The 19,776-nt window shown below is 38.2% G+C and overlaps 2 protein-coding genes across 8 annotated transcripts in view; one reads left to right on the top strand and one right to left on the bottom strand.

The window, feature by feature from the left end:
• Positions 1–19,776, top strand: part of NBEA (neurobeachin) — a 683,633-nt gene that overhangs the window by 490,690 nt on the left and 173,167 nt on the right. The window lies entirely within an intron of this gene.
• MAB21L1 (mab-21 like 1) lies at positions 266–2,987 on the bottom strand. The gene has a single exon (XM_035003561.1). It carries the CDS (start codon positions 2,530–2,532, stop codon positions 1,453–1,455), a length of 1,080 nt encoding a protein of 359 aa, XP_034859452.1. The 5' UTR covers positions 2,533–2,987; the 3' UTR covers positions 266–1,452.

The raw sequence follows: 19,776 nt of genomic DNA, 5'->3' as shown, positions 1-19,776 counted from the left end.
GGATGGAACGTTGAAAATGAGTTTGAATGTAGTGTATTTGATTTTTAAATAATTGAAAGTTTGTCTTTACGCTTTTATCATTAGCTTGCTCTGTGAAGTCAAAAGAAATTTTAGATTTCTGATGAACTTACACAGCTAATGGAACACTTTTTCTGCATAACATAGGATTTGACATAAAATGGTCAGAAATAATCTTTATTTGATTAGCATAGTTACACAAATTTTGAAACTTTCATTATGACTTTAAGTTCACTTTTTCTGAGTTAGTCTAATTTTTAACTCAGCAGTCTGTACCGTCATGACATATTTTTTCTTTATATTATTAAAAATGCTACAGAAGTACTGATCCAGAAGAGCAGGCTTTCCAGGGTAGATTTAAATGTGTCTGTTGTAGAAAGAAATAGTCTTATAAGTAAATCATTATCTTCTGTAGCTGTACAGAGTTTTCTTCAGGATATTAAGGTTTAATTTTAATTATTTCATTAGCATACTCCTCAAAGTGTTTAAAATACTCGAGTGGGTTCAATTTTCAAAATGGAGCATTACATCTTTTGATAGAAAAACAATTTAAAGTGAGACACAACAACTTTTATTTTACTTCATTTATTAGCTTCTAATTAAATAAAAACCAGCAACAGAAATTAAAATCTAAATCACAAAAGTAGTTATCCAGTGTATTTCAAGTGCATTTTTCAAATATATAATTCAGATATTCAAGCGTTATTATATAAGCTGAATTCAAATTTCTTTGAATATATTTAAATAACATTTCAAGTATATTTATGGAATGTTAGAAATAGAACAAGCATTATATTTGAAACAAAATGTAAACTTTTTAAAGTTCAGACACTTTCAAAGACAGATAAAAGTACCAGGAGGAAATCTACCTTTAAATGGTATCTTTGTTAGTGGAAAATGTCTGGAAGTCTCCAAAACGGCAATGTAACTTCTGTTCACCAAATCACAAAACACCAACATCCACACTTTCAAAGACAACGTGAGATCACAATATTTGTTACAAATCAAAATATACATTACACTCTCCTTCAGATGGCATATCCAAATCGTGTTTACTCACAGACAGATGCACCTAAATCACCAGGATTGCTATAATCCTTTGATAGTTAGGCAGAGTGTTCACTGTGGTCTTGCATTACAGCCGGGCTGTTTTCCGGGTGTTATTGTGTACTTTTCAAGGGAGATAGGAAATCCTTTGTAAAGAAGTCTTCTAATACTTGTGGGTTTGGGTTTTTCTCCATCCGCTTTCCCTACTTCTTCTTCTCCCCTTGGAGGGGTGGGTGAGATGATGCCTAAACATCGTATTGTTACTCCTTTTTAAGGAAGAGACTGTTTGCACTGACAAATGGAATATTAGGAATCCAACAGGAAGTTTGCACTGAATCAGGTCTTTGAGAAGAGTAATCACATTTCGGCTCTTGTTGAAATTGTCCTCTAAAGTTTTTCCAAACTTTTTGGGTTGGTCAGGATCTCTCTTGCCAGCCGCCACGTTTGTTTGGCAGCGTTCTCCAGAGCCGAGTGAGGTTTGCCTTGAAACAGATCTAAGTTCGGTAGGAAGTAGTGAGGACACCGCCGGCACTGCAGGCAGGAGATAAGTTGCAGCAAAATCCCGTTAAGCCGATCACCCAGGCAAGACTCGTCCCAGTCTGACTCCCGGGGATGCTTTTCACACTCGTAGGAAACCAAAGTCTTCATGTGGTAATTGTTCAGGGGCTGGCCTGGCAGTTCAAGGTGACGATCCCGTAAGGTTTTGAGGATGGAGAGGCATTTCTTTCTGCAGCCCCCCATCTGCAGTCTGTTCTCTGCTTCGGCGAACTGCAGCACCCAGGCGTCGCTCTCGGCCGAGCTCTGTTTGCCGGCCAGGGAGTGGCACTCCTTGGACAAGAGATTGAACCCTTCCGCTTTGACCTCCGCCACCCGGTTGGGTCCTGGCCAGGGGATGTGCGGAAGAGGCCAGTGGGCAGCACTCCTCGGCCAGATCCCGGTGCATTTAAAAGCCGGGGTGATCTGCACCACGTACCTATCTCGGATTCTCAGTTTCACTTCGCTGGTGTCTGCCACCATCTTTACCACATCCCTGTAGCTACATTTGTCTACGGCTTGAGCCACCAGCGTCTGAAACCTGGACCGGATTTTGCGCGCCGAGAGGTAGCCGGAGGCCGTAATGAATTCCACCCAGAGGGACATGCTCCTCTTGCGCCCGTCGCTCAACTTGAGCACCGCGCAGCCGGGCAGCGAGCCGTCGTCCACAAAGTTGAACACCCCCATTTGGTTAAGGTAAAGCACCACTTCAAATTCGGTGGGGGAGATGACCTCGAGGCCCTCGTAGCGATTGTCCATCTCGTTGAGAGAGCTGATGAACCGGGGCTCCTGCACTTCCACTTCTTTAAGTACGTCGGAAACTACTTTGCAGACTTCCCGGATAGTTTTTGCAATGGCAGCTTTCCTGGCTTGGCATTTCTCATTGTAGTACTTATTCAGATGGTATACCAGCTTGGCCTGGGCCGCGATCATGTTGGGGCAGAGATCCGGATTGTACACCGGAGTCTCGCAGTAGGCTGTGGGATCCAATGCGGCTGCTAGAGCTGGAGCCAACTTCGGTGGAGAAACGGGCCGCCGCGCTCAGAAATGTATCAGAACGCTCTCCGATGTGTTGCCCCGGTGGAGTCCTAGCCGCTGCTTTCCCCTTCCTTTTATCTTTGAGCCCAGACGGTCTTAAAGTGAAAGATTGTTCTCCCCCCTCTCTCGGTCTTTCTTCCTCTTTTAAAGAATCCTTGTGTGAGAGAAATGCATGGAGAGATCACCTTCTCGGTAATGAAAACAAAAGTTGCGCTGAGACCCAGCAAAGCTCTTCCAGTAGTCAAAATAATCAACCCTTTCCGTATTTATTTACGCTTTCCCGTAATCATTGTGTGTGCCGGACTGTTAATCAGATGGAGGAAAAGTGTGCTGAGTGTGTCGGGGGTGAGTGTGCGTGTGTATATGTCAGAAGAAGCTGCTGTTGGTTTGTCTAAGAGCCCAGATGCACTCGTGTGGAAATTATAAAGGCAGGGCCAGGCAGGCTGGCGGCCAATCGCCACTGGGCTCGTCACGACAGCCTCCTTCAGCTCCAGCCCGGCTAATTAATCCCCCCCTCGTGGATATAGGCACACAAACTAAAGGTAGGAGGCTGCTGCCGGCAGAAAACCACCCAGGCCACCTAGACAGTTTTGGAAATCAAGAGGAATCTCTCAGCTTTGGTATTAATTGAAGCATATTGACGTTTTAAAAAGACTTGGCAAAGTGGTTCTCTTCTGTGTTGAAAACCCTGCTTGTCTTTTTACCGCGGAAATGCAAATACAGGTGTATTAATGGTCATCCATCAATTAGTGAACTAGATGGGGTCTTCTAAAACAAAAGTCAGTAACTTGCATTTAGAGTAAGATAATTAATGTCTGTTAATCCTTGAGGTCTTTTTAAATGCAGGTTGAGAGTTTGCTCTTTCATGTATATGCAAGTTGGCTTTAGATGGACTACTGATGCCTGTGTAATTTGGGGGATGTTCCGGTATGTTAGAATGGGTTTTTGGTTGGGGTTTTTTGTTTTTGTTTTGTTTTACGTTATGCAGTGTTTTATCTCTGTTTTTTTCCCCTCATTTGCAGTTGTTGAAAGGAATCTGAAAATTATTGCTTTGTTAGATGCTGTCTACCCCAGTTTAAGTTAGGATGTTTAAGAAATGTTTAGTATTACTCCCCCCTCCCCAACTGCAGCCCTCTTTGTACTTTGGTAGACTTGCCCAACATAATCAGGACTGTAAGTTTTGTACACACTGGTAGAAATATTTTAAAAATAACTTATCTCTGTGATTGAGAGATTATTGTAATGTGAGTTCATAGTGAGCTGTATTTTAATATGTGAAATTAAGGCAAGATCATAGAGATGAGACCTACTGGCAGATAACTGTTCTGAAAATATTCAGGTTTAGGGTTTCTGGCTTGCTTACTGATGTATATAATTATACCTCCTCTCTTAAGTGTCCTTAGTGGTGATCTGACGGTAGACTTCTAATTGTTGTATGATTTCATGTGATTTGGTTGAGGGAAAATCGGGTAAGATTTTAAAAGAAAACTAATTTGCAGTCATCCAGCGTTTTTAAATTTAAATATCATTTTGGAAAACTTTGAAAGAAATCAACATTTCTGCATTTTGGAACCTTGAAACAGGAGGGGGAAATGGATTTATGTAGAACATGTTTTTGATTTGGGTTTTTTTTTTTTTTCCCCTGGTGATACCAATTGTGTCCTTAATGTACAGGAAAGGAAATAAATACCACTTAGGGATTATGTAGTGTAGTGGTTTAAAAACCTAGGCAGATTTTTAATGCCTACCTTTAATTTAGATGCCATCTCTTTAAAATTAACAATATTTCCAGCAAAATCCTATAACTCCCGGTAACAGGTCTGTTGGCACTTTCTTTCAGAGCCGCTTTCAACAAGATCTCATTCGGGGCTTCCACTTTTTACTCCAGCTTTTGCTTGCTTATTTATTTATTTATCTATTTATTTATTTATTTTTGCACAGGTACAAGCATCACAAAGCCATCTATTATTTACTTTTTCCTTATCCAAGAGTGATAGATTCCGATTTAGCTTAAGACAGTACAGTACATTTGGGGCTCATGGCATCCATCTACTCTATTCCCCAGGAACCTTCCATTCCCTTAGGAGCAGGGATTGGGAACAGCCCCTCCCCACTTTGCAGGCTTTGCGGGTGAACGCACTGCTACCTTTTGGCAGTTGGAAGAAGAAGAGGAGGCAAATCAGAACCAGAGAACCCTCGGCCAAGAAGGGGAAGATGTGCCTTGGTTTCTGGGGGGGAAAGCCACGTCTGGCCCTGACCCAGCGCAGGTCCCCTCTCTCCCGCTGCCCCGCACTCCCGAGCCATCCTTCTTTCCTCTCTCTGTCCCATGGGGTTTTTCCCCGCTGTGTGCCCGTTATTTTAAACCTTACTTGGTGTCCTCGGGTTCTCCACGTCTGCTCCAGGCCAGGGCCCCTGCCCGCGCACCCCTTAGCCCCGACGGCCACCCGGGCCCACGTGAGGTCGCAGCCGAGCCCCGCGCTTTCTCGTCATGGGCCGCGGGCCCCTGTGCCAGCGCGCTCTCCCCGGGGTTCAAGCAGAGTTGCTCGGCCAGGACCTCGTCCCTCGATTTCTTGGGCCACCGGTTGCCGAGGACGTGCAGCCTGGGACGCGGAGGCCCCGGAGCCGTTCGGGGGGCACCGTGGGGCGGTGGTCCGGATGAGTCTAACGCGAGGGGCGCCGGGCCGGCCTCGCTGGAGCCAGGCGCGCAGGTGGCGCATCTTCGGGGCTCACTGTGCGGCTTAATTGGGTTAAAGCGAAGCTAAACACCGAAGCACTTTGTGCAAACTAATTGGTGTAACCGGGGCCTTTTCACTAACGGTTTGCACTTTGAAGAAGAAAAATGGATGGTGAGAAAAGGACCAAGAAACTCGTTAGTCCTAGAATGTTGCAGGGAAGTGAAGCCATTCTGTTTCAAGGACGCCGGGACTGTGTTTTCGGAGCTGCTTCCTGCAGCACCCTTCACACTGGGAGCTGACAGTGATTTACGTAACGCAGGACTCACCCACCCGCTGTTATCACTGTAGGTGAACTGGACACCCTAGAATAATACTCTAGTGCAAGCACTGCTTGTTGCTGCAACACGGTGATTTTCTATTACACTGAACACGTGAAATGAATTGCCTTCTGTAGCTGAATCCTTTCCGTGATCTTAGACACCTCTCATTGTTGAAGGGAAAATTAAACTATGCGAGGAGTATGTTTTCTATCCCTTAATTTTTTTTAATTGAAATAACCTATGGAGAGGAATTTAAAATATATAGTATATTTTTATGTAATTCGGCCACTTTTAATCTAGGCTTTGGAGATAGTTTTGTGGGAGTAACTTATTTTATAGTAATTTTTTGAAATACCCTTTGACCTATTGAACTGGTTATTTCAAATGATGATGTACTAACCTGGAGACAGCTTAAAATCAATTTATTTACTTATGTGAGAAGTTATAAAACAACTCTAATGATCCCAGTCTTACCTATATTATTTTTTTACTATAAATACAATCCTTGTTGTATAATCCTACTAGAATAAAAGCTTGCGTATGTCCCATGCTTTAGGATATAAATGCTTAATTGTTTTCAGTGGTATGCTGTGCAGGCATCTTTGACATGAGCTAATAATAGAATGATAATTGAAGAAAACTGACCTAATTGAAGAAAAAAAAAAGCCCAAAATCTGATGATTTAATGATAGTTTGAGATGCTTACATTTGAATGATATTTGAGATTTTAAGGTCTAACTGACTTGACTTTTTCATTTCATTTACTTAGGTTACTAGGCAGCCTTGATTTAAAATGCACCATTTACAAAAAGAATCCCAAAAAGTCACAAACACACCATTATCGCAAATGTAGTATTAATGAATATAAAACAATTAAATATTGTGATCCTTAACATTTCAAGACATTCAAAATAATAAGGGCAAAATATGTTTTTCCCCGAAGTATTGTTGTCTAAGTAACTTATCCCCCTTCTGTAAACCTACTTACTTTATATGGGATACATAAAGTAATGCATAGTCACCTTATTAGGTTTAAAGAAAAACTATTATGTTGAGAAATGTAGGAATGCAAGGTTTCTGTGTTTTTTTTTTAAACTAATTTAAATTTGAATTACATGTTCATAAATTTAAGTCATTGTGACCTTTCATCTGGAAAAATGTATCCGTTAGGGAATATGCATATACATGTTAAATGCTCACATAGATACTGTTTTGTGTTTTTTCATATTTCCTGGCTGGCTGCTATTCTATTCACAAGTATTCATGAACTTAAAGTTTTATTTTTTTAATATGTGCTTATTACACTGGGGAGATAAAAAGAATATGAAGTTGAGTATATTAAATTATTTATCCCTACTGCTGGAGTGGCTTTGAAGGCTCATTGTACGCATCTACCTCCCCCCACTTCGTTTTTTAAATGCACCCAGGCTATTTCATCTGCTTCATTCTGCCAGACACAATATATTTCTTTTTTTACACTAGAGAAATTAAAGACAGATATTTGTGCAGGGTTTTCTTTATGTGTCACATTAAATAAAGTAAAATAAAGGGAGTTTCTCTGGTAATCTAATTTGATGGCATCTCTACCTTTCTTCCTGTTGTGACTCCTTGTATAAGAACACTTGAAACAAAATAGCTTGAGAGCTTCAAAAGTTTCAATGATTTCTTAAAACAATTATTTCATATTTTAATATCAGGTTTATGACAAAGTAAAGCAGAGAATTGAGGTCACTGTTGACACAATTTAGACCCTGTTCTGTTGTTTCAACCAGAGCATCCTGATAATTGAAGTTCTTCAAAAAATTATTTCCATAATTCTCCACTTCAATGATCAGGGCTGTGGCCTTAGTTTTGCTCATCCCCCTGGTACCCATCCTATAGTCAACATTTGTTGTGGGGACCACTTTTTTCCCTACAGTGTTGCTTAGTAAATTTGTTATTGGTGCTAATAAATGTTGGACAGAAAGTAACTTTGAGATTAAAGATGGGCAATAAAAGTGTAATTTACCAGAATTATGACCACTGCTGGATATGCGCATTTGTAGCGATTCTGGGTAATTCTGACCAAGACCTTTCTTTTGGTGGAAGAAGAAATTGAAAGACGATTTAGGTAATCCTCTCACTTTCCCCACTTCATTTGAATATTTACATAGAGGTGTAGGATATTTTAAGTTGCATGCATAAACGGAAAAATTGGGGGGGGGTTATTAACCAAAAGATTTTCTTAATGCTCAAACTAGATTGTGATCTCTAACTCTTTCCAAAAATTTAAGGATATTGGGGTTAGTCATTTATTTATTGAGTATTACGGAGGAAGTGTTGATTCCAATATTCCAGGTCCTCATAGATCCTTCAGAAAGTCACTGTCGTCTTTATGATGTAGAAAATTCAAATTCGTTTTGTTAGATTTCAGCCTCTATTTTTCATTTGGATATTATAGAAGTATTCTGACGAGATAAATGGGCTCACATGGTTCTTTTCTTTATGAATATATGAAAACTAGGTACTCCTCAACCCACAATTCATGCGGATTTATAGACATTTGTGTATGTGACCACAGCCTTAGTACTCTTAGCGCATTAGAGTTTTATTGCACTTAGAGAAAACAATGGAATCAGATGCGATTAGTGTCTTAATCTGTACATCTGTAGTGGGTCATCCAGGACTGCATAGCTCTCATTACTGTCCCATACTGTATGTGATTAAGCCACGGAAAATATTCAACATGACCTTGAGACTAGAGTATGGTATGTAGATAATCAACATTCAGTAACTGCATGTCTAAAATAACCTTTTCTATATCTAATTTACAGTTTTGGAGCTTACTTTTTAATGAACAAAGCAGTTCCTCTAAACTAGGATTTATTTTCTTTTAACAATCAGCAACTGGAGTAATAACTTAAGAGAATAATTACATTAAATAAAAAACTATTACCTCCTATCATATATATTTTATGTAATAAAATAAATGCTTTATAGAAAAAGAAGGAAATTAGTTTATGAATAAGAATTTCCTTTATAGTTTTCATATAGATAATAGAGATATAAACATCCAAGAATACACCAAATAAATAATGATTTCATTTCCACTTATGTATGATTATTTTCACTATTCTAATAATACACATTTTAGTATACAAATACATATTATTTCTAAAAAGCCCAAGTTTCCATGATTTGTCAAAAATATCAAGTCAAAGTACTAATAAGTAGTTAATACTTTTTAATCTACGTGTTTATTCATTTTATCTACACATCCAGATCAAAAGCATGAGAGCACAGAGTTTGTAAGACCATAGTCTTTCTAATAAAAAATTGTGAAACCAATGAAATAGAAAGTATAGCTTTCTTTTATTTTCATGTGAAATCTATTTTTTATTATTTACGTCAGGTTTATTGATGTGTATTTTGTGTACAGTACCATTCTATTCTATGGTTTTTCTATATGAATGTGCCATCCTGTGAATTTTAACAAATATCTACAGTCATAGAACATCTGGCACAGACATAGAACATTTCCATTGCCACAAAAGTTTCCTCATGCCCCTATTTTACTTTTTAATTCATACATTTTATGATTCATTTATAAGCATCTGGGTGTTTTACTTTTGTATCAAAAAACCTTTAGGTTGTAAATCTTTATTCCTCTAGAATTTCTTGTTTTATCTCGCTTCTAATTTAAGGCCAGTTTTAATCCAATAACACTGAAGTAGAAGCAGAGTATGAAATGATATTTCAGATAGGCAAGCAATAGGTTTACAATTTTTGTTTTACATAAAAGTTGTTTAAACGTAATATATGTCACCTTAATGCTTGGTAAAAGATTTTGTTTTTCAAAGAAACTGCTAGTATTTGTTACACTGGCATGAATGTGTGTATTAGACTTATGAATATAGTTTATATTTGCACATCAAAATATATGGTAAGAAACAGGGATTCCTCATATTAGCAACATTTGAGGCATATTGGTAATGTTACTAGCTTTATGTTACTGGAGAAATGAATCTCCTTTCAGTATTTAAATTACATTGTACTTTACATTTTCAGTAAATTACTCCTCCCTTAGAGTGGTGGGGGACAAGGCCAAGGAGTTTATTAGAGCTAATATTAATTAACATATATACATTCTTGGAACATATGCTTCTAATCCTAATTTTACATAAATATACATTGTCATTTAAATTTCAATGGTTATAAATACGCCAAACAAAGAATGCTTAAATTGTAGGAGAGCAGACATATTCATTGACCGTGATGCTCTTTCAAGTATTTTGCCTTTTTACAACTCGGAATAGTACAACTAGTCTTCTGTTTCTTTTCCCAAGATATAAAATTATTTAAATGCTTTCTGTTTTATATTTTTATTTGGCAATTACAATAGAAATTTTAATGTTATGCATGCTTACAGTCCTATTAAGAGAGAAGTTATTGCTTTCTTAATAATCTTAAGCCATTTTTAGAAAGTATACTCTTTTTATGGTTTGCAAAATAGCCTGTGCATGTACACACACACACACACACACACACAACCCCAGTATTTCAGATAGTAAAAGATTGAATTGGCCTCTATACGCTTATTTTAACCTGTTAAGGGGGAACAGCTACTAAATACAGGATTCCTGTGGCCATCAGGATATAATATCACATCTGCAAGATTGGTCCACGATAACCTATCCAGTTTTCAGTGATCCCTTAAGAGATGACGCCGAACGGATTTTTTAAATCATAATAATAACTGGAACTTCTGACAGTATTTATACAGACATAGATACTGGGGCAGGTTTGAATGTCGTAAGCTTTTAATTGCAAAATTGAGAAGTTTAAATGTCACCAGCCATTCTGTCCATATAAATACAAATACACTGCTCCGTTTCACCCACATACATAATACGCATGCGTATCCATAAAAACACTTCCATGGATTTAAACTTGTTTTCTGCTTTCCTGTAACAGAGGATAGTTAAGTTTCTTGCAACCTGAACCTGTGTTTGATAACCAAATTGCATAACTCCCTGCGTCGGGGAGGGGGGTACTAGGGGGAGCCAAGGGGGAGAGAGAATTTTAGGGTTTCCTTGGTTTGGGGGTTTTTGCTTTTTGTTGTTTTTTTTTTTTTTTTCTTTTACTAGCAAATTCAGTTCTTCATTTGTTTTGCTCTCCACGCTGCATTAGCACAGTTTTCCCCTGTGTGCATCTGCCAGTGTACGATTTAGCCACGGGCATCTGTAGACCTTGTGGTGATCAGTATTGCAGGCAAAAGCCATATGTGTTTAAATAAAAAAAAAAATCTCTTTATTTCATTTGCTGTTTTAACTGGATGGATAACTTTTGTGCCTCAAGACAGAAGAAGAAAAAATACAGAAATAATTAATTGCCTCTATTCTTGAGGCAGTTTCATTTCCCCCTCCAATATGGAATGCTTGTCAGCCTTCCTGATAAATGACTGCATGTATTTGCATAGATTTTACATTAACACAAAAATTAGTTTTATTTGTGGAAAACTAGTTTACATAATAATATAAAACCTAGTGTTATTGATTATATTTGCAAACACTGATGATTTTTTAAAGGGGTCAGAGCACTCTTATGTTCCAAAGATCTGGTCAACCTGTTTTTTAACTTACACTTTCTTTTGCTTTATATGGTTTTGCACCAACAAGACAAACACGTATAAAATTGTAAAGTCGTAAAAATTCCTTTCTTGGATGTGTTCATCACAGTTTCAGACCCATAGTTAGTAACCCTCGTTGTGGTAAAAAGGATTCTGATTTTAAACTTCAGCCAAGGACTATTTTTAAAGACTTAGTACCAATTACAGACACCTCCGACAGTTGGAGGATTGCATCTGTGTGAATGATAGCAATTTTCATATTCATGTTATCAAAGCATGGGTACTATAGCGGGTGTGTGCTTTTGAGCTCATTCCTAAGACATTGTGCATTGTTTACTACCAAATTTAAAAGACAACTGAGAACTATTCTCTCCGTCTTCAGTCTGTTTCCTTGAGGATACTTAAGCGTTGATCACCCTAGTCCAACATTGAAGAAACACAGTGTGCTGGAGCTATTTGGGTGCTGCAAACAGTTCTCCCTCTCTAAGTGGCAGGCACTAGATGTTTATTCATACTGTAATCTGGCATCTTGTTGTCTGGAGGCAACCTGCTAATTATGTGCTATCATTGTATTATCCATGTTATGGAAAATTCAAATACGTTCACTGCTGTTAGTTACATCACAGAGCTTTTCATGAAATATACTTGATCCTCCAGAAACCTACTATACTTAATGGCAACCTAAACCAAGGGTCTCTCTGCCACTTCTCGATTCTGGGACACCCTGGGTGCCAGCTGTCACAGCTCGGCTAATGATGACAAATGCCCCTCTCTATGCAGATTGCAGAGCTTGCAGGCTGCCGTGAAAGGCAACCAGATTACCTTTCCTCAGATAGTAACTTAACCTTTTCAACTCATGTCAGAATGAAATTATCAGCTGTGATAGTTTCAATATCTGTATCTTTAAAAACAAAAACTAGAACAATATCAAATAACGGACTCCCTTTTTAAAAATTTTTCCGATTTTGGTTATCATTTACATGGCTTTACCCTGGAAGGCCGTAATATTCTTAAATGAGAAACTCTAGGGAAAATATACTTTACAGCCACACCAGAGGGTGCATTTGAACTCTACATATAACTCAGGTAGTGTGAATTATTGAGAGCACTATCCAAATTGTTTAGGCTAGAAAACAGCCTAGAATTGGTGGAATTTTGAGGGGAAAATGTATTCTTTCTGCCTCTTCATCTGAGCAGAGTGGTAAAGCCTCTGTTCTCCCGCTGGGTATATAGGCCCAGCCTGTTCAAGATAAATTGCTATTATTTCTTTAAAACTCTGTGGATTATTCCAGAACGATTTAGAGAATAATTGTTGCTAATGATTGTTTTCCCTATTTTCAAACCTCAGCTTTTGTTTCAAGCTGCTAATTTCTTCTATAGAAATTTGTTATTATATTATGATACATACACCTACATGGATTATTCAAAAGGGTAATGGCGCCTGGGTGGCTCAGTCTGTTAAGTGTTAAGCATCTGACTCTTGATTTCAGCTCAGGTCATGATCTCAGGGTCCCAAGATTGAGCCCCACCTTGGGCTCCTCACTGAGCGTGGAGCCTACTTCAGATTCTCTCTCTCCCTCTGCCCCTCCACCCCACTCTCTCTCTCCCACAAAAATAATAATAAAATAATAATAATAATGAACACTGTTGGGCGCCTGGGTGGCTCAGTTGGTTAAGCGACTGCCTTCGGCTCAGGTCATGATCCTGGAGTCCCGGGATTGAGTCCCGCATCGGGCTCCCTGCTCAGCGGGGAGTCTGCTTCTCCCTCTGGCCTTCCTCCCTCTCATGCTCTCTGTCTCTCATTCTCTCTCTCTCAAATAAATAAATAAATAAATAAATCTTAAAAAAAAAAAAAGAACACTGTTAACCATGATGTAATGAAGGGAATAAACTGCCTATTAAATGAGATAATACAATTGCAACATTCTTTAGATTTACAAAAGACTTTTATATGCATTATTTCACTTGATAATGCATATAATAATTCGGTGAGTTGAGAGTAGCAGGTGATAAGGAATGGGAACCAAACCTTACGAGTATTTGATCACATTTAATCTTCACAACAAATATTAGTTCCCATTTATAAATGGTGACTGTGGTCTAGAAAGGTTAAGTGCGTTAGCAAGGGTCACATAAGTGATTGCAGAACTAGGTTTGTCTGACCACAGCTGCTTCTCAGCACCGCAACATCGAGATTGTATACGGCAGAGGTGGAGATGAGCGCATGCATGCGTGAAGGCATGCGTGTCTGTGCTGTCTGTACCTAGAGGTAATTTTTAGCAACTGCTACTGGGATATAAGTAAGTGTTACTCTGAAAAGAAACTACTAGACTTACGTTTGTGTTAAGAATATGATTGTTTGATGAGTTCTAAAGATTAAGTTCTTTATTAGGAGGCTTTTAATTAAGTAAATAGCGAGGCACTTTTTATGTTCTAAATCTTTATTTTATGATAATGTATTGATCTATCACATGGGGAGAAACTATTTGGAAAATACATGTACTGTTTAATGAATATCAAATTGGGCTGATCCACCTAAAGAAACATTTCATGATAAAACCTAAGATTAATGGGATATACCTTCATAAAAATGATGAAGAGAAACAATTCAACAATTACTTGAATAAAATATCCATATACTTTTTTATACATAAGATTTTACTCTGTGACATCAATGGGTTATACAGGCCACAGTATTGTACATCTTTCAGTTTAAGACACATTAAAAACTCCCTTTTATCATGAATTAAAATACAGTTGTTTCCAAGAAAGCTGCTTGTATGCCAATTGTTTTTATTCCTTACTAAATTTTATTTGGTACAGATACTACAATATAAGGATTTTTATCAATGATATGTCTGTTCATGTTGTGAATACTCCATCTTTTTATGTTTTAATTATAGAATTCTTATAGTTACCAATCAGTACTAATGCTTAGTAAGTTGCAAGTATTTCACTGTATATAAAAATTATGTAGAATTTACAATGACCATTTCATTAAAATATATTATGCAACTAGTACTGGGAGGAAGAACCTAATTCTACTCCATGAGTCAGATATTTTATATCAGGGCAAGAAGGAAACTTTAAGGAGAACATAATGCAGCTCTCCTCTTTAACGCCTGAATCTTCCCTACAACATTACTTAAGGAACCGTCATCCAGCCTCTACTTTTACCTCCACTGATGAGAACTTTAGTATCTACTCAGATAGCTACTCGCACTTACAGACAGTTCTGATTGTTAGAAAGCTCTTCTTTTTTTTAAATTTTATTTATTTAAGTAATCTCTATACCCAGTGTGGGGCTCAAACTCATGACCCTGAGATAAGAGTCGCATGCTCTTCTGACTGAGCCAGCCAGGTGTCCCAAAAAACTCTTCTCAATACTAAACCAAAACCTTTTCTCTTTGAACCTTTCACCTTTTCGTATCTTCTGTATACCCTTACTCCTTTAACAGAAATAAGTCCTTTGAATTCAGCATGTAAGATATCAAATTAAATATGCTCTGACCTTCAGCCATCACATCAACAACATATTTTAAGTCACCTCCCATTTAAGACCCACTCTCATACATCATTTTCTTCAAGTGTATTGCCTAAATTCATTACTTCCAGAGTAGACTGGGGAATGTAGAGTGGAGAGGCTTCTGTTAAGTGAAACATGGTCATACTCGCTTTTGGGCGGTGCCTCCATAACACTGTTGATAAATGCTGAGCTATATGCCAGCAAATACCATGGTTGTTTAAACATATGTTAGGGAGTCCTAAGTACATGACTCTTTAATGTTTCCAACTCATTTTATCTTACCATTTTTAGCTGTTTTTTCTGTGGTTTGACTTACAAGTTATGTTATCGTTTTGAATAAGAATTAACAGGCATAATAGTTCTTTCTTAAAAGTTGTTGTAGCCTGTATACAGAACATTCATAGCAAAATGGAATTTAACTATAATGAATCTACTATTTTTGCTCAGCTAAGTATACAAAGAGGCTAATCCACTTAAGATATGTGGATAGATTAAACTCACTCAATAGTCCACAGCCTTTGTGTAGTTTTTTGCCAAACACTTGAAATCCTAATACTGGTTTCTTATGGTGTTACCAAATGTGTAACTAATAAGCCCCATTTAGCATAAAGTGTACTTTATATATTTTGACCTATTTATCAGTTTTGCTTTGTCAACCATTTTTTGTCTACAAATGGAATCTACAAGTTTCCCATAAGTTTGAAGAATGCACAGAAAAACCAATACATTTTTAATGTAAATAAATGTGTTCATAGAGTCTTATGATGTCATTGGCATAATTTTCATATTGATCCACTAATATTTTGGTGATAATTTTTGATAACAGTAGTTTCTAAATAACTGAATATGGACAGAGGCAAAAGCTTTTTAAGAGTGATATATTAAATAAGTTAAAGCCAATGTGAAAACATTTTATTAAGCTAAAGTAGTTTCACCAATCAGGACCCATTTTTCTCTAGTATTTTCTTCAAAAGCAATGCCTAAATCTGAATATACAATAACCCAGAGTGAATTGGTGAATGTAGAGTAAAGAGCTTTCCTTAAGTAATGAATACATTGCTGGAAAAACATACTCAGAAGATTAAGTAGTAAAAGGTAACCAATATTAAGTATTTTGATAAAATGCACTGTGAGTCATAAAAAAAAAAAGCAAAAAACTTTTTATGTGATGCGTTATATATTTTAAGGCCTTAAACTTCTCAGTTGGAAGCTCACGGTTTTTTTTGCGAGGTTTTCTTTTTCCTAAATGAGAATATTTCATTAATGCATTATTTACTATCGCTGTGACATCTAGGCAATAAAACACACAGAGAACTGGCCTCAGACTTGGCTTTCTTGCAGTTTACGTCTCAAATGGAGAATCAGGAAGTCCAGTGTTTTTACAAAAGAAACATTCTCAAGTGAAGAGTGGCCCCATCTGTTTCATCGGGTGGCTTATGCAATAAGAGGTGTTATCACATGAATCTAAATGCACAAGCAGTTGTTTTATGAACTCTTTCTGTGCTTTGAGGAGTTTATAAGTTGCCTACCCTATTGTGTGTCAGTCCCAGCTGACCCAAGTGCATTCTGCTGAGCATATTTGGGGGATAATTAGAACTAATGAACCCTGGAACATAGCTAATTCTCTAAATGATTTATTCTTATGCTCTTGTCTGAGTCCTAAGAATTCTCCAAATCATAATCTGCAGCACTTATTTTTCCTAGCACTGTGTTGATACCGCTGCTCGATTTTTATGTTTGTTTGATGGGCATTGAAAATAAATTAGATATTTAAAATGATGAGAAAAATATTTCAGAGTAAAAGTTTGCAGTATTCCTTAGTCCCCAGAGGTAAGGGGAATGCCGGTTCTTCAGCATCTTTTGTTTTTGTGTATATCTCAAAAAGTTTATGGCGCCTGTGAGGAGATAAGGGGCTAGACGGTATCAAGGGATAAGAGCTTCTTTAAAAATTATGTCCCCCCAACAAATAAACCTGCAAGCAAAAGAACTGAAAATCACTAATGGAAGATTCTTGTTTCTGAATTAGGTTTCCTAAGGAAGTCAGAAGATTTTTAAAAATCCTCATGAATAGCCTTCATGTTTCAAAACCGGTTCATTAATATGGCTTCACAGCTCTAGCCCTGTTGAGAATGACGTTTCTCTCCATGCCCTCACCAAGTAGTCAGTGATTCCGTGGCCTGTAACACTTTAAATCCCATCAACTTGCTTTCCTTTCCTGTTATAACTGTTTCAGTGAGTGGCACTTTCGTTGTGCAGGTTAAGATCTGGTAGCTTACTGAGGGCATCCTAGAATGAGGACAGACACGATTGCCAACGCAAGAAGGCTATAACTTAATTAAAGCCTCACGCTCAGGAAATAAGATACTGAAGTCCCTTCAGGTAGGTAGTTTTTGTAGCCTGGGTCCGACTCACTCTCCTGTTGTCTAGAAACTCTAACATAATTCGTTGTTGAGTTATTACTTTTATCTCATGATCCCACTATGTAAAATTTCCCCTCCTCTAGAGCCCAGGTAATAAATACTTTGAGGGCAAGTACCACTTCCTCAGATGCACTGAGATACCTTAAAGAGTTAGATGGCCAGCTCCACTGCCTAAGTAATGACTTAGGGACCAGCCGGAGATTCCCTGATCTTCATTACAAGATATTTAATGCTGCCTCTGATAAATCTGAGTCTTAACTGTTACACCTCGACTTAAGGCAGTACTCATCCTCCTCTTTTAACCCCTGCCAAAAGTCACCTAAACCCTCAAATAACATGTCTTAGAACATTGAAGGAAAAAGTTGCAGGTGATTGTTACTGCTTGGCCTTGAAGAACATCTTTTATTTAATTTTTAAGTTCTTACATCTCTAAAAGAGACAAATGGGCTTGATTAAAATCAGTAAATACTGAGTTCTTATGATATGCTAGGTACGTGCTAGATCCTTGATCTGTGTTACTGTGCCTTCATCCTCTGAACAGTGCTATGCAGTAGATCCCGCTGCTGTCATTTCATTGTTGAGAAGCTGAGACACGGGGAAGTCAAGTCTTCCAAGTTTGCAGAGCTAGGAAGTCGCAGTCGAAACTGTCAGCCAGCCGCTCTGAATCCAGACTCCAGAGCCCACTTTTTTGGTCATCCCACTAAGCTTATCCTAAGTTTGTTTTCTCCTCTGTAATATAAGGGTAATAATGTCTGCATCATTGTGGCACAGCTTAAATAAATTCATACACATGAAAAGCTTAGAATATTTTCTTAACTTGTATTACCCAAGTCCATACAGGAACTATAGAACTAGAATTCTGACCCAGCTTTTTCTGTCTCTCGACCCCTGAGCTTACCTAGCATAGTGCTCAGGTGAATATTTATTGAATTGATAATGAGATGAGTATCATCTGTCCTGTACTTCCCACTTGACAAATTCATTAATTTTACTGGCTGTTTTGATGGCAGACAGCAGGCACTCAATGGTGGTTGAAGGAGTGAATGATTATCCTATACCCTCTAATAAAATAAATATATTGAAGACTCTCAGCCAAGACCTCTCCTCTCAACTCCAAAACACATTTACACTTCTCACGTGTAACATAACGTCTCCGAACTGAGCCCTTCCTCTTCGACCCCAGCCTGCTTCTCCCGTGGCCTTCCCTGCCTTAGTAAATAGCAGTCCTTTTTACCAACAAGTTGGCTGCCATTCTTGACTCCCCTCTTGCTTTCATACCGCACATCCAGTGTGTCAGCAAATCCTCCAGAATCTGATTGCCTCCCACCAACTTCATAGCTTCTGTCCCGGTCAAGTCACCATCATCTCTTGTGTGTGCTATTAGTTATCCAAGAAGTGCCTCGGTTTCCTTCCTTATCCATTCTTGCTATACCCTCTATACTCTTTTCTCAACATGGCAGCCAGAGAGATCTGTTAAAACTGAAGGTCAGATCATACCACCCTCAAGTTCACAATTCCCTAATGACTTCCCATCTCAGAGTAAAAATCTAAGTCCTTATTAGCCCTACAACCAGCAACTTGCCCTTCTGTTTCTCCCCCCTTAACCTCCTGACATCGTCATTTATGACTGTCACCATGACCATGTCTTTGCCAAGCACACTAGCACCCACTCACATTAGGACCTGCACGTTTGCTGGTTCTTCTGTGTGAGTTCTCTCTGTTTCTAGTATCTGCATGACATTTTCCCTTAGGCCCTTCAGGTGTTGACCTATCTAAAAATGAAATACATCCCCACACAGACTCTCCCTGTCCCTGCTCTGCCTTCTTTTTCCGCTACCACTTGTCACTATCTAACATATATTTTTACTTATTTATCATGATGAATCTCTCTCTCCCCCCATTTAAATCTAAGCTCTTAAAGAGGGCAAGGATTTTGTCTCTTCATTGCTGCATACCCAGGATCTAAAATAGTGCCTGGCTTATAATGAGTGCTCAATAAATGTCTGTTGGTGGGAAGGGTCGGAGGGAAGGAGAGATGGATAGATAAAGGAAAAACAGGAAAGAAAGAAAGAATGAAAGGACCTTGCCAGTTAATTCTGCTGCATATTGTGTTTGTCATAAAGCTATGGAAACTATACTTAAAAGTTGTAACCTAATTCACGAATCTTAATGGCATCTTGACATCATTGACCTCTTCTTTTTTGAAATTTTACTCTCCTCACAAAAGGAATAATACTAGTTATTGAACACCTTAGGTGTGCAATATTAGTTATTAGTTGTTCAATATTAGTTATTGAACACTTTGGGTATGCAGCGAGAGGTTCAGTGGGATTTTTCCTGTGGTCGCAGAATTGGCATCTGGGGCTGCATAACAAAGAAGCAGTTAATATCTCATTTCCTAAAGAGCTGAAAACAGTTGAGGCTAAACAGTGAGTGTACATTCCAGTGGGGAGACATTAAGTTAGCGAATAAATGTATAAGCAAGTAAACAACTGCTTAACATGTCAGTTGGTGATAAATGCCCTGAGAGATAGGTATTACCATCTCATTTTGGGAGATAAGAAAAGTGAAGCTTAGAAAAGTTAATTAA

Source organism: Mirounga leonina, unplaced genomic scaffold, assembly GCF_011800145.1.
Source record: "Mirounga leonina isolate KUSES-001 unplaced genomic scaffold, KU_Mleo_1.0 Mir_127, whole genome shotgun sequence".
Lineage (NCBI taxonomy): Eukaryota > Metazoa > Chordata > Mammalia > Carnivora > Phocidae > Mirounga > Mirounga leonina.
The sequence above is the reverse complement of the archived record's forward strand: the minus strand, read 5'-3'. Positions and strand labels throughout refer to the sequence as shown.

Excerpts from the sequence above, each read along its gene's own strand:
- MAB21L1 (XM_035003561.1), bottom strand. The coding sequence starts at position 2,532 with ATGATCGCGGCCCAGGCCAAGCTGGTATACCATCTGAATAAGTACTAC.